At 34.9% G+C, this 15,931-nt stretch overlaps 2 protein-coding genes across 2 annotated transcripts; both read left to right on the top strand.

Annotated features, from left to right (window-relative positions):
- The first annotated feature begins 595 nt into the window (after positions 1 to 595).
- Positions 596 to 2,653, top strand: LOC142531713 (fibrillin protein 5 homolog). The gene is made up of 7 exons (XM_075637937.1): positions 596 to 1,197; positions 1,293 to 1,408; positions 1,502 to 1,624; positions 1,754 to 1,852; positions 1,924 to 1,968; positions 2,247 to 2,320; positions 2,407 to 2,653. The coding sequence occupies exons 1-7, from the start codon at positions 924 to 926 to the stop codon at positions 2,477 to 2,479; spliced, it is 804 nt and encodes a 267-aa protein (XP_075494052.1). The 5' UTR covers positions 596 to 923; the 3' UTR covers positions 2,480 to 2,653.
- A 1,126-nt stretch (positions 2,654 to 3,779) lies between these two features.
- LOC142530397 (uncharacterized) lies at positions 3,780 to 15,459 on the top strand. The gene is made up of 15 exons (XM_075636232.1): positions 3,780 to 4,020; positions 4,333 to 4,563; positions 5,612 to 5,926; positions 6,860 to 6,967; positions 7,323 to 7,512; positions 8,564 to 8,826; positions 9,242 to 9,371; positions 9,931 to 10,010; positions 11,793 to 12,041; positions 12,105 to 12,181; positions 12,993 to 13,084; positions 13,791 to 13,873; positions 14,198 to 14,269; positions 14,940 to 15,065; positions 15,177 to 15,459. Exons 1-15 carry the CDS (start codon positions 3,880 to 3,882, stop codon positions 15,207 to 15,209), a joined length of 2,190 nt encoding a protein of 729 aa, XP_075492347.1. The 5' UTR covers positions 3,780 to 3,879; the 3' UTR covers positions 15,210 to 15,459.
- Positions 15,460 to 15,931: the final 472 nt, after the last annotated feature.

The raw sequence follows: 15,931 nt of genomic DNA, 5'->3' as shown, positions 1-15,931 counted from the left end.
CTAACACAATAGCCTACAAATCATGCTAGTAAAATAAACCGTATTTTACAAGTCATGTATGATATATTCTTCTGAAAATGTGTTAGCAAGGGAAATCAAGCACTCACATACTCTACTAATTTGGATATCTCTTAAAAGACAACTTCTTGTAATCTTGTTTTAGCTGGAATACATCATAAATGTAACAAAATGTCATATTCGTGTTTTTTTTATTGTCATTATGTTCAATTTTTAAAAAAACAATATAATGTACGATAAACTTTTTTTTCATCATCAAGATACAAAAATACACACAATTAGAAGAGTGTTCATCTAAAAAACTAATGTACACCGAAAATTTTCAAACAAATATGAACGTGTACAATAAAACCAACAATTCCAATTCTATTAAGAGTAGATCTCTTGTGAGATGGTGTCACGAATCTTTATCTGTGAGACGAGTCAACCCATCGATATTCACAATAAAAAGTAATATTTTTTCATGTATGACTCAATTAAGTACTTACTTAGTTACTTTTATTACAACCTCGGGAGTCGGGACGGGGCGGGGCGAGGGCATAAAGTATTCATGTCTATGTTGGAAGATTATGTTTATATCACTTCACTCGAATTAAATATGACCATTTCAACGTGGAACGAGGACGGGTTTATGTCAATTCACTCGAGGTATGATCCGATGATGGAACTAACCATGTATTGAGTGAGTGGCTTGCCTCCAACAACCATTTTCTGCCATACATATTTCACTTCTATCCATTCCATCAACCACAAAAAAACAATAATCAATTCTTGTTTGATTTACATAATTATCGTAAACTTTTCATTACAATCTCATCTGGTTTTTATTATCATCTGGCTATGGTAGCACTTGCGAGTCCGTCTGAACTGGATCTGCCGAACCAGATCTCTCGTTTGCTTCTATAATGCGAGCCTACGAGGTCAGACTGATGGCCACAAAGTTCGCGCATGCTCCCAACGTGTTCCCGCCCAGTTCAACCAAGATGACGATGAAGCTGCCATTAATGGCGGCCCAACACAACTTCATCAGATTCCTAGATAACACTCTTCGATTTTGGCACCACTATTCCATCAAAGTTGCAGAGCAGGGACCTCAATTGTCTTCCACAGATGAAGAAGAGCTTTCAGATTATGGGACTCCTGCCGAGATTAAACGAGACCTTTATGCTGCACTGCAAGGTAAGAAATCATCTAACAGAGGCATTTGTGCTCATGGTACCATTTCTCAAATACTCTTTGTCGGAGAAGTAAAAGGAACTAATGCATTATGATAGGCATTAACAGAGGCATTTTTGGGGTCCCATCTGCCAAGAAAAGTGAAATTGGAAAATTGGTCGAGCTTTTAGAGTCTCAAAATCCCACTCCTGAACCCACTCTTTGCCTAGAGAAGGTGCTCTCTTTTGTTTGGTTTTTGTTTTTTTTTTACTTGTGAACTCATCATTTTGCTACGACTTGTAATCATTTTCTGTAAAAAATATTACAGGTTGCTGGAGTGTGGAAGCTCATCTTTAGCTCCATTACAATTCTGGGTTCAAGAAGAACCAAACTGGGATTGAGAGATTTCATCAATTTGGGAGATTTCTTCCAATCTATCGATCTTGCTGAGGTATGCATTACTCTGTTCTACAACGTGAAACCAATCCAAAGTACAACAACAAAATATAACTAAAAGGTGAAAATATATATTCCCCGAAAATGTGTACTAACATTTCCAGGATTTGTGATGGCAATGGAGGGTAAAGCAGTTAATGTGATCAATTTTAGCGCCAGAGGTCTGACTCTTTTGAGTGGACAGCTTACCATTGAAGCCTCGTTCAAGTGTACTTCGAAATCAGTGAGTTTTAGGCCGTTGAAATCGGTGTTCGACGTAGTCTAATCTTTTGATGGCCTATATTCCTTTTGCAGAGAGTTGACATAAGATACAACAAGTCCATGATCACTCCAGACCAGGTAAATTGCAAACAGACTAAAGAATCAAGCTTTGTATGGCTTGTAAGATACACTCGCTCCCCTCGTCGGATTCCGTCCCCCTAATTCTACATGATCACGTCCTTTATCAGATTTCGCCATCCATTCATTCATATGTCTGCAAAACATAGAAGCCTTGAATTTTGCTTATGATTTTTGAGTCCCCTCCTGAAGTCAAGATTCTTTATTCCCCATTAGGTTCCAATCGTGTGATTATTTATTTTTGACAGCTGATATATTTTGTTGATGCAATTTGACAGTTGATGAATGTCTTCCGCAAAAATTATGACCTCCTTCTTGGCATCTTCAACCCCGAGGGCTGGCTTGAGATCACGTATGTTCATCAAGTTTTCCTCTAAAAATATATAGAGTATTTTTCGTTCCTCGCGACTGGACGAATAATTTTGGTTACAACAACAGATATGTTGATGATTCATTGAGGATAGGGAGAGATGACAAAGGAAATATCTTCATCTTGGAAAGAGTTGAGTAAGAGGAGGATAATCCATCAAGATATGTAAATCTGATATTTCTTACAAACTTACTTGATCTTTCTTCTTTTTATGTTAGTGAAAAGTGGCTTCAATCTCATCACTTGAAACTTTCACTTTGTTTTGTACCCAAAGCTTCTACAAAACATATACAAACATCCTCGCTCGATTTCCAATCCTCTCTAAAGTTTTTTTTTTTTTTTTTTTTTTCGATTTAAAAAGAATTGAACTATACATATGGTTCCAAAATATATATTAGCAACTAATTATATATTTCATAATTTTTATCTATGTCTGGTCAAGAATTTCGGATGAAACCGTTCTTGTGAAACAGTCTCAGACTTGATCTATTATTATAATAAAAAATAATATTTTTGACATATAAAATGATATTTTTCATAAGTCGGGTTGGATTGGAGACCTGTCTCGCATAATTGATCTGTTAGACTATTTCACAAAAGTCTATCATTTATCTTTTTTTTACAATATTATGTTTGATACGATGACACCAAAATAATATTATTGTTTACATAATTTAATTATATTTTGTGCTTGTTCAAATAGGTTGGGGCTATTTTTATAAGGACATTAGTTAAACCAAATATATTTATTTTTGCAATTTAAATTTATTAGATTTTCGAAAAAAAAAGTTATATTTTTAGAATTTTTTTGATAAATGTTATTTTTAAAAAACGAATCCAATCGGAACGAATTAGTTATTTTTGGTATCCGAAATAATTAAATTGCCATAATTTTTTTAATTAGAAATTTTATATAAAATCGAATTTAATTAAAAAATCATATTGATTTGAAACGTAATAATTTAATTAATTATGTTAATGCAAGTAATTTAAAATCTCGAATGCAAGATTTTGATTTTAAAATTTTAAATAATATAAAATTGGACAATTATTAAAAATAGTTGATTTTTTAAGCAAAAAGAACAGCTGATTTAACAAATAAACAAAATATATAGAAGAAATTGTTTTTCCGAGCCGTGGGTTGGCTTTGTTCGGCAATTGGTCTGCAAATTTCACGAAATATCTGGTGAAAGTATAATTTATCTTAAAATAAGGGGCGAAAGTGAGATTCCGTTCAATTGAGGGATGCTTGAGTAAATAAGTGAAAAGGAAAACTAATAATCTTTGTTTTCAGAAAATGCTTTTAAAATGAAAATAAATAATGCTATGTATTACTTTTTCGATTAATTAATTTTTTAATTCAAAACAAAATATTTTTATTTTAAAATAATTTTATTAGATAAAGGTTTTCGCGGAACTTTTCTCTCAATGATTATTTGCAGTTTTCCTCCCCTAAAAATAAAAAATTACATACTAAATAAAATAATCGCAACTACCTGGAGGAGTCTACTGTCTGCGGCGGCGGCGGCGTGAGGAGGATAATGGCGGCGAAGAAGGGAAGCAAAGGAGGAGCGGGAGGAGAAGATGCCGAGGATGAGCTGACGCGTGTTCCCTTGCAGGCAATCTTACTGGCCGATAGCTTTGCCACGCTCTTTCGCCCCATCACTCTCGAGCGCCCCAAAGTATGTGCTTTGCTGTTTATCCAGCCATAAGGCCCACAAAAAATTGTTTGCCAGAATTAGTAAGAGATTAACGATTGTAATCTTTTGCGGCGGGCTGTATTCCATTGCATAATTAATTGGAGAGCTGATTAGTTTATGCAAATCTGTATAAGATGACTGATGTATATTGCTCTCTTGTTTTTCTTCATGGAGCAAATCGAATGGTGATATCTTTATTCATTTTCACTATGAATGGAAGTGTTGCGGTGTAGCTGTCAGCTGGAAGGTTAATTGACTTATTTTGGCGTAAGTTGATTCGTTTGTTATTTGAAGGTACTGCTGCCGCTTGTCAATGCTCCCATGATTGACTATACCTTAGCATGGCTTGAATCTGCTGGAGTTGAAGAAGTTTTTGTGTTCTGCTGTGCACATTCCAAGCAAGTGATCCAGTATTTGGAAAACTCTAAGTGGTTAGACAAACCAAATATTTCAGTCACCACGATAGAATCGCACAATGCCATCAGTGCCGGAGATGCCTTGAGATTGATATATGAAAGGCATGTGGTATGTTGTCATTATTGCTTCTAGTTTATCTTTGGGTTTTTAGAGATTTTTTATTTCTGCGTCAGAATTTTTTCTTACGCAATTTTGTTTCTTCTTTCTATAGTTACTCCTGTGACAGAAAATAGTCAGCTTCACATATTTTCTGAAAGTTGGTTTTTCCTTTAAGAAGAATGTCTGGCAAAAATTTTATTTGCTAGTGTTTCCATGGAGCCTTGATTGGTACGTGGAAATGCAAAACTAAACATTTTTCATTCAACTTAGTTTGGAAAATGAAGGGTATACACGTGGCTCATACCATCGCGAAATGTTTCTCATTTATCCTAGTGACTTCACAAGTTTGTGAGACTGCAGTAATAACACGTGAACTTAGCAGATTGTAGACTTTTGTAAAGCTTATATCTTGTTGAAGGTAAGTTTGCCTAAGGTTTGCATGTGTCAAGATAAAAATGCTGCTGAAGCAGGCAATGATGCTAGGGAAATGCATATTATTTTCTTTTATCCTCGCAGTAAGGAGCATATTGAGCATGGGTTGTAGGCATTGTCTACTTTTGGTCATATTTATTTATTTATTTTAAAACTTTTGGTCATATCGGAACCATCTCAATGAGGAAGTGTGCCATAGAAGCAATTATATGGTGTTATTTCTCCTTTCGGTTGATTTTTTTCTCATAGTCAGAAAGAACTTGCACTGTAGCTATTCATCTTTTGAATTACAGCAATAACAATTTACTGGCACTATGAAGTGTAATAAACTTGTTCTTTTACCTCGCTTTTGTGAGTTCGATGCATGTCAGAGAGGCTTATCAATTGATTGCGTAGTGTACAGGTTAGAAAGTATCCACCACAAAAGGTTGTGTCGATCCTATGAAAAATCGAACAAAATAAGAAATTCTTCCTTCACTTTATCCTTTACAGGTTTAGCACAGATAAGCATTTTGATATATGTTTAAGTTTCTTTTAAAGAGGTGAAGTATTCAAACTGTAAAACATACTATTTTTCCTTCTTTGAGATTATAATTAGATAACTGATATTTGTTTCTCTTGTCAGATACAAGGAGATTTTGTCCTTGTTACTGGAGATACAGTGAGCAACATGTCACTTACACAGGTACTCAAAGAACACAAGGAAAGAAGAAGAAAGGATAGCAATGCTGTAATGACGATGGTGATTAAACAGTCAAAGCCTTCTGCAGTAACTCGTCAATCTCGTCTTGGAACCGAGGAGCTGTTTCTGGCTGTTGATCCTGATACGAAGCAGCTCTTGCATTATGAGGATAAGTCTGAGAATATGAAAGGGACAGTCAATCTTGACAAGGGGTTGCTGATTGATAACTCCTCTATATCTCTCCACAATGACAAACAGGTTCCAGATCCTTTAACTTATTCTAAGCTTATGAGTTATGATCTATGTCTTTCTACAGTTCAACCTATGAACCACTTACTGAAGCCCCTCTATCGCTGACCCTCACCCCCACCTCATCGTAATTTGCATATCCATAAATCTGAAGAAAAAGACTTATTCTGTCCAGTAATTTCTAAGGAAAAAAATTATTTACTCTGCAAAAGTCAAGTTTTGAATCTCGATCCCTTGCTATAGTAGACTATTAGACCAGCGAGGAAGGGTAATTTTAAGCATTATTCTCGCTCTGTATTTTTGCTATAGCTTCATCTTTCGTCTCTCTTGCCCTTCCCAATACTGCAATGTTTCTCATTTAAATTTTGCAATACTATTGTAGTTCAAGTCATCGTAAGGATTCTTATCCACAAAATATTTATTAAATCGTGTTTGTTGAGTTACCTTAAACATTTATGTCGCTAAGAGATAATGAAATTACACAAGCATTGTGAACTTAATCCTGATCATGTATACAGTGCTGGCACTTAGTATTCAGAGTATTCACCATACTTTCATTATTGCATGATGATTGCCTCCCTTTTAGATATGATATAGACATTAACCAAAGCAGAGAATTACATAAATAACAGATGAAACTGGCATTTGCTTTATCCCTCCTCATTTTCTTGTCATATCAACTCATCTATCATTTTAGGCGTTGATTGGACCTTTTTATGTGAGATGGTTCTTAGCGACTATTAGCATATCTTGGATGTCAATGCCATGTTCTGTGCATTAAACAACATTTTTTTCTTAGAGTTTTAGAGCTAAGCTCATGTTCGCTCACAAAGTTAGTCACTATTATGAACTTCATGATGGCATAATCGACTCTTGTTGCTTATGAAATCTCTTCTAAAATTGGATCTCTTGATATTCCACTCTTTGAAATGATTTTTGCAGGATTGCTATATTGATATATGCTCTCCAGAAGTGCTGAGTCTTTTCACAGACAATTTTGATTATCAACATTTACGTCGTCACTTTGTCAAGGGGTTGCTCGTTGATGATGTATGTATGATTGAGCAGAAAATTTTTTTAGGTTACTTGGAGAAACCTGTTTTGTTATCCAGTGGACCAAACTCAAACTTCAGATCAAGCTATTTCAGAACATTAAAATGGAATGGTTTATCTTCTTCCTAAATGAACACGATAATCATTTGGTAGCATTATTCATTCTTCAGCATGTATGTAAATGACATGTATGTAAATGGGTTCATAAGAAAAGTAGTTGGTCTGAGGTTTTAGAAATGTTTTGACAATGCTCTGTTGCTTGGCCTGCATTTTCAATGATCTTGAACTATTCCATAGATTTGTAGAATTTGGCCATTTATACTGTATATCTAATCCTACTTTTTTTTCCCAGATAATGGGTTACAAAATTTTTACCCATGAAATTCGTTCAAGTTATGCGACTAGGGTTGATAATTATCGGAGCTATGGCACCATTAGTAAAGATATAATCCAGAGATGGACCTATCCTTTTGTGCCCGATGTCCAGTTTTCCGGCAATTGTGTGACCAGGCTTGAAAGACAAGGAACATATAGAGCATCAGGTCAAAAGAAAACTAATCCCATCAAATTGTTATATGTTTGTGATATATGTACAGATCTGTATGGTTTGCATCTGTTTTTGGATTAAAGTAGGGTGGAGGGCAGTTGCAATAATTATTTGTTTTCTCAAAAAATAAATGATGTTACAACCTTTTAATGGTGTTACCCAATATGTTATTTGCGTTCAAATTTGTCAGCTTTACTTCAAATATGTCAGAAACTGCAGTAAAATTGTGAGTTGGAGGATTCATGAATAGTTGATAGAACTTCAAAACTTTCAGCAGTTTGTTACTTATACTGAAATAATTCCAGTCTTGGGTGTTGACATAATTATAACTAGTTTGGACCCTGTAATACTTTTTAATTTCTATAACAGCAGCTAGATAAATATTTGATAGTCTGAGTTTATGCTCTCACATTGTTGAGAAAACTAAAGATGGATCAAGGATTTTTTTCCGGCCACAGTCCTGTATCCTTTTCTGAAGCTCAAAATATGTCAGTGTTGTTTCTGGAATTTGGCTCGTCAATAGAGGCTCTGGTAGAAAATGATTTTGATCTGGATGATTTTTATTTTCTGCAACCAATAAAGGATGTGCACGCTCATTTTCTAAGTTACTTCTTTTCCCCAAGAAAACTCTCTTACACATGTATTTCCTCCATCCTTTTGTGAAGCTAAAAAATGGAGTATTCTTTCTGGAATTCGGCCGATCACTGGAGGATCTAACAGAAAATGTTTCTGATCTAAATGATTTGTCTTTTCGCAATCAATGAGGAATAATCATACTGGTTTTCTAATTATATATAGATTTTACTTAAAAGCCATTCATCTGTAAGTGTAACTTTTGTATGTTATTCTTTTAGCCTTTACTTTCTACTTCTAGATGTGATTCTTTATGTTGGTGACATACCTTTATCAGTTTATCATTGAGCATTTTTGTTTCTCTTTGGTGGTGGTGTCTTAATTACACATGATCTCTACTCTATTTCCAGTACCATCTCAATTGCATTGATTCCTTTGTACCATCTTGACATTTTGTTGAATATACTTCACAGATGCTGGGTTATCACATTCTGCACATATTGGCCCATTTGCTGTGATTGGAAATGGAACCACAGTTGGAAACTACACTTACGTATCAAATTCTGTGATCGGGGAAGGTTGTGTAATTGGATCGAATGTTTCAATTGATGGTTGCTATATTTGGGATAGAGTTACAATTGAAGATGGCTGTAAACTAAAACATGCAATAGTGTGTGATGGCGTGATCATAAGATCTGGTGCTGTTTTGGAACCTGGTGTTGTTTTGTCTTTCAAGGTATCATTATCTAAGTGGCTAAAGAGCAACAACCTTTTTCTTTTGACTTCATATTAATTTCCAAAATCTTGCTTATTCAGTAGTACTCGGATGAGTTTTTTTCCACCTGCTTAGGAGTTTTGTTTATGATTATCTCTGATACTTGAGTTTGATTCCTAAAACATTCAAGCTAAACAAATTTGCTGCGAACCCAATATGAAATAATTTCTGGGTTTATCAGAATTTGGTGTGAATCCAGAATGAACAAATTTATAATCTTATTTCCCTGTTGTAATTAATCGATTCAATTTTACCGGCAGTTCTTTTGTGCCTACATTTGTACAATAAAAACTGAGTAAAATATTAATGGAGATGTTATCACAGCTGGTTTTTCTGTTGGATCGAATTTTGTAAGTCATGCTTTCAACTTGTGCAGGTCATAATTGGAGAACAATTTATTGTTCCTGCTTATTCAAAAGTGTCTTTACTTCAACAACCTGTCAAACAAGATAGTGATGAAGAGCTGGAATATGCTGATAATAGCAGTGTGAACATCGAAATATCATGTAATTTATTATCCTATTGACTATCATATGCTTTGCCATGGTATGAAATAGTTATATTGAGCTCATTGATCAATTGGAGGAAACTTTGCATTAAATATTCTTCTTTTGTCTCTTGTACTTCAATTTTGAATTATGGTTTCTGAGATGTATGTGCAATGAAATTATCAAAAATCCCTCTTTTGTGTACTTATGGGAAAAATACTGATTAGTTATGACTAGCTTGTTTTTATTGATGATTCTCTGCTTAAAGACCGGAAGTTAGCTTTCAGCTGTATAATCAGCAGTATGTACATAATATTTAAATCAAGCCAAGCATTCCTATTACAACTCTTAGTGAAATGCATATAGACATATATTCATTTTTTGTAACATGGTATAATGAAGTTATTCCAATGGATGAATAATTCCTTGCAAATCCCTTATAAATTGTACGTGCTTCTTTTCAGCATTTTGCAAGCCCTCCATAAGTGACAAGGCTGCACAACATTCTTATTGATGGAGAACATATTCGTTGATTATTTTTTTAAATGAAAACTTATGTTTGTTCTTTGGTATTCAGCATTATCAAGTACACCTAAACAGTTGGATGAGGAATTGAGGGAGAAGTTAGTCGATCCACAAACAAAGGCCGCATCCGAGGTCATTTTTTTCCTCATTAGTTTTCTTCAAGTACCAGTTGAACAAGCATTAGTAGTTGCTGGCCTTAAGTTCTTCTCATCTTTTAGTCTTCTTCAAATGGAAACTAATTTTTTAAACTATTTTCTTTCTTTCCCTATTGCTTTGTGAATATTATTGGTGATACTCACTTATGGATCCATCCGTTGTGCCTTAAAATTTAAATGAAGGTGAAAAACTGCATTGCCCTGTGAAATGTAGACCGAGACAGCGTTCAAGTAAACAACTTAATATCTATCCATTAGTTACCTGGCTATCCCACTTAGATTATTGAAGTGTCCTATCTCATTAAGGATTAGACAAGGTAGCCTTCTTGGTCTCCCGGTATGCAATATCTGGTGCTTTTAAACAGTAGGGCTCTACATCCATTCTTGGATTCATCTGGCTAACATTATCACAAAAAGTGGGAGACATTTTTTGGTTTTTTCACAATAAGGCTGTTTCGATGTATTTTTTCATATCTAATATGAGATTTAACTATGGGAAATTCAGATTATGCTTCTTATCCAGTAGAAAAAGGGCAAGATGGTTCCACACAATGTGGGCTATAGTTATTTTGGGTGCAAGGAGCATTAAAGCGCTAGGGTGCCTTGGGGCCTAAGGCGTGAAGCGCAAGGCGAAGCGCACGCTTTATCGAAGTAAAGCGCATGTGACACAAATTTTAAAGTTCAGCATATACAAAGTATTTTATACTATTTAAATTAAATACTTTCACAAAGATAACAAAGAATATAAATAAAAATTCATTAACAGATAATGTAGCATAATCATAACAAAAAAACAAACTCAATCATATAAAATCATAGTATATTAAAGAAAAAACTTCAAAAATCTAAATCATCAAATTCATCTTTATCCTCCCCAACTGTTTCATCATTAGTAAGTCGTAAGAGTTTGAGAGGTCGCTAAGGAAAAGAACGCACACATGCAGATTATAGGGCTTTTTAAAACATTCAACGGGGCTTTTGTTTGTTATTGGGCGTTAGATTTTATTGGGCTTGAGTTATATATATCGCATCGCATCATATAACGTGCACGCCCCTTTCTACAGAGGCGCGCCTGGGCCAAGGCGCACCTAAGGTGCACGCTTGATTAATGTCGTGCGCCTGAAAAAGATGTAGTAGGAACTAAGGATTGGTGCAGAAAAAAGGGTGGCCCACCTTCTTCTCATTTAAAGGAGTGCGCGTAGCCAGGTGCTCGCCTTTCATAACAATGATGTGGGCTAAAAAGTCTCAAAAGCCCATGAGCCAGATTCTCAATCAACGACATGCCTTTCATAACAATGATGTGGGCTAAAAAGTCTCAAAAGCCCATGAGCCAGATTCTCAATCAACGACATTCACATTGTTCTAGAAAATGTATCTTTAAATATATAATAATAACAAAACTTTCATACTAATATCATCTGGATGTTGTCTTCAATGTTCCAGAAATGGGAACTAAAAATTTTATTTTTCTCATAGGCCTGTTATGCTAAGTGGTCTCATGAATACCACGTTAAGTTACTTTGTATGAGTATTTGGGACAACTTTTATCCATTTGTTAACCTTCCGCGTGAATAACTTCTTCAGACTAGTAGTTAAAAATTTAACGAGTTTTCTCGTAATTTTCTGCAACAACAGGGTTCTTTGTAATTTTATTTCCACTGATAATGCCTTCAACATTTTTGCAGCTGAAAACATCTTGAAAATGTCCTTTTAATTCATTAAAGGAAGACAATATTCTAATCGATAATTGATTTACCAGGTTGGTAACGGTGGGGTTGGTTTCATTTGGTCGGCTAGTGAGGGAGCGCATGAAGAAGAATGGAGGCATTCAGTTGCCCCAATACCTGCAGATAGACTAGTTGAAATGATCCAAAGTGCTACTGACAAACTGGAGGTATCTAATCTTGATGGCGACGTTCTTCCACATTCAGGAGAGCTGGAGCCTGATTCAATTGACAGTGACTTTGATGGAGATGTCAGAGGTGATTCTGCCCATTTTGAGAAAGAGGTACATGCTGGTGTTGTTTTTAAGGCATGGATTTTTTTGAATCTTATCCCATTTTTCTTGCAGGTTGAAGCAACTTTTTTAAGGGCTGTACACGAACACGTCAAAGAAGATCATGTAATTTTAGAAGTGAACTCTCTGCGGTATGATGTGAAAGTTACTCTCCCGGGTTTGCTTTCTAAGAATATGATATAAGCGCACTTTTTTGTTGTAAGTTTTACTATTTTAGGCTCACGATCTCGAAGTATACATGTAATGTAAAGAAAAAGGTTCCTGGCCTTGCCAACAGGAAAGCCAGACAGGAGAAAGATGAATAATTCATTGGATACTTGCAAATTCTAGACCTACATATTCCTCTAATCAGGGCGTGGATCTCAATTTCTTTATTTGTTTTCCTCGGTTGATATAGATTTTCTCTTCGTGTATTTTGGTCCTTTGCTCCATTCATCAATTCCTTCTCGTGGACCACTGTTAATAAAGGAAAATTATGATCTCATGATTCAAGAGATTGACTGATTTAAATCCCCTAACATATGGGATTGTATTCTTTCCTTTATTGTGTTATTTTCTCTTTATAAGGTTGTTAAGTTGTATAAAGAAGCTAGACGAAATAAAATAATTTAGTTTTCCTCTCTTGGTTTTCTTTGGTCAGTCCAAATAATACCTTTTGGATTCAGATGGTATCCTCATCACTTATGATAATATTCTTGTTAAAATTTTGACTTGGACTTAGCTTTTAAGGTGAAGTTAGGCCCGAGTCCTAATCTTAAAAATTCTTGTATAGGTCTCCACAAAACTAGGCCCACATCCTAATCTTAAAAATTCTTGTTTTAGACCACAAAACTACCTTATCTTTCTTGCAGGTTTTGTGACCGTGACCTTTGATGTGTTTGTATAGGGTCTTATATTCTCCCTGATTTAAATTTGTTGTGTACCGTTTCTTTTATGATTCAGGTTGTCATACAATCTGACTTCTAGTGATTGTGCTGGGGCATTATTCTATGGTATGATGAAACTAGCATTGGATACTCCTCACAATTCACTTGGTTAGTTTCCTTTCTCATTGGATTCATTTTTTCTTCTGCCTTTCGAATTATATTAGCTTTGTAGTTCTTGTTTGCTTTGCTTCTCATTTTGTTTCACTGAAATAAGTGACATTTATTCAACTACACGGTGAATGCATTGAAGTTGCTGTGAAACAAATTACCTTTTTTTGTCTGCTCACTTAGCAATGTCAAAGAACTCCATGGCATATGCTTCAAGGTCGATTTCTTACAGACAAAATCTTTCATTCTATGCCAAAAATTGAAGATGCTTAATCTTATAAACATCCAGTCTTTGAAATTTTGTCTATGGTTGAATTACTCTGTTGAAAATCAGAACTCTCCCCCTGTTATCATGTATCCACCAGACTGGATTGGAGCTTGTGATAGTTAACCATCATTGTAATTCTTCTTTTGAATATGCCCTCCCTCCTCTCATACCATATCTTTCTTATTGATTTTCTACCAAACACGCTGCTCGAAGGAAAATCTAGATGTGCAATGGTCTGTGTACACAACTCTTTGAGAATAATTGCTTGGATGAAAGCATTCACTAGAAATCACTTCATAGAAATCTTCAAAAGTTGAGGATCTAGGGCCGCATTTGCAATTTCCCTGCTCAATATTACATGTATAATATGGTATTATGTTTAATGTAATATACACTTGACTTTCTCGTTTTATAATGGGATCTAATGCTTTGTTGCAGGCGAACTTGTTAAAAATGTTGCTAGTGTGATTACAAAATGGAATAGGCTTTTGAAGTATTACCTACCTAGCTTAGATGAAGAGGTTGGTTTATGGACAAAGAACTTCTTTTATCCCTTGTTCTAGGCGTTTTGTTAGCTCGATTCCTCCCTGAAGTTTTGCTTACAGGTCAATTGTGTTTGTAGCTTTTTCAATCAAATCCAATTTTGGCCCACCAGTGGTGATATGGTTTTGTTACGAGATGGTTCACCATCATATGCATAAACTCCATAAAACTAGTTCAGCAGTCTGTTAAGGAATTTGATTGTTCTTGCTTTAATTATGCATAACTCCATAAAACTTAGTTTGTTTAGGTTTGTATCGAATTATTCCTTGTTGTTGCACTTGTTCTGTCTCAAATGTCCACAGATTGAGGTGATTCTGAAATTTGAAGAAATGTGTTTAGAGTCCACAAAGGAGTACGCTCCAGTTTTTGAGCAGGTGACCTATTTCTATCAAAGTTTGTTTTTTTTTATGAGTTGTATCATCCGTCCTTGTCAAATTGCAGTGTATTGCTGATGTTGGAAATGCTATTTTCTTTGTGGCACCATGCTTCTCGTGTATTATTTCTAATGAACCTCTGCTCTATGAAGGTTTAGAAGAAAATGGAAATGAACAATGTCTAATTGCGTGGTAACCTTGGCGTTCACAGAAAACGGAAAATATGAAAAGATCTATCTTGCTTGTAAACTTGGTGAAATTGCTGTGTGTTGTGATATTTTCTAAATACTCTCTCAAAAAAAAAAAAGAAGAAGATTTATCTTGCTTGTGAACTAGGTAAAATTGCTGTGTAATGTCTAAAATACACACACCTCCCTGATAATCATGATTGTGCTCCCTTGAGGAAAAATAGATGTCTGGGTAAGTAGATGTTAAAGAATGTAAACTTTTTTATAAACTTTAGGAAGGTCGATATGAGAATGACTTTCAAATGAGATGTGTAATCAGAACTTACATCAGTGGCTCAGTTGAGTTTGTGTTTGGACAAGATACATGGAGGAGATAGATTTCTTTCTTTAATTTGTTTTCCCTTGAAATTCATATAAGCTGTTTGTGTGTATCATGTGTGCTATGATGTGCACTGCCTGACTATTTAAACAAAACTTGATAGATTTTACCAATTTTATACGACAAAGATATATTGCAAGAGGAGGCTATACTTAATTGGGCAGCTGAAAAGGAAGAGGCAGACGAATCGGATAAAGTTCTCCTGAAGCAGGCTGAAAAATTCATCCAGGTTGGCGGCTATTAGCTTCTCTTTTTTCTTTTTCCTCCATTTCGCGATGCGGGAATGTTGTCATTTTTCATGGTAAATTTTCGTACAAATATGGGGTTACATCCTATGCAGTGGTTGAATGAAGCATCCGAAGAAGAGGAGTGAAGGAAGATTTCGTACAATCACAACTTCTTTTGTTAAATTCCTTGGATTTGTAGCCTATTATTCGTCTGCTTTTCATACTGAGGATCAGGAACCAAGTTAAATATTTGAACATTTTCCCTTTTTTGGCTTATCTTAGTTTAGTTGCATCACTGGTATTCTCGGGCACAAACACAATGATGTTGTTGTATGTAATACACTTTGCAATATATAAGCCTTTGATTCTAATGTTTACTGAAGAATTTAGCTTCAAGTCATATATTGACGTCATAAATGTATACAAAATTTGTGCTCTCAATTTGCTTTGTAATATTAAGTATCGACCAGTTTATACTTGTAGTTTTTACCTTTTTTGCTTTCTTCAAAGAACCCAGAAAATACCACAGCGAAAAATAACCCATAACTCAATTTATGAACACACGTGAGGTGAACGCATGTTGATTCAGACACCGACACATTTGAGGCCGACCTAGTTGAGAGCAACCAAACTTTCATACGACAATCATTTTATGGTTCAAGTATTCTAAAACAGTGTTAGATTTTGTATTTTTTTTATATATGCAGCTGATATAAAATATGTTGTCATATTCCATATTTACTTTGAACAATAACTTTTCAAACATGAATTACGATTTTAACTCCAATCGAAGAAAGAAAAATAACTATTTAAAAAAATACAATCAGTCTATACTTCGCAAGAGGGCTTTTATTTTTATGTCACGACC

This window comes from Primulina tabacum, chromosome 17, assembly GCF_025594145.1.
Source record: "Primulina tabacum isolate GXHZ01 chromosome 17, ASM2559414v2, whole genome shotgun sequence".
NCBI lineage: Eukaryota > Viridiplantae > Streptophyta > Magnoliopsida > Lamiales > Gesneriaceae > Primulina > Primulina tabacum.
This window is presented reverse-complemented; position numbering and strand designations above follow the sequence as displayed.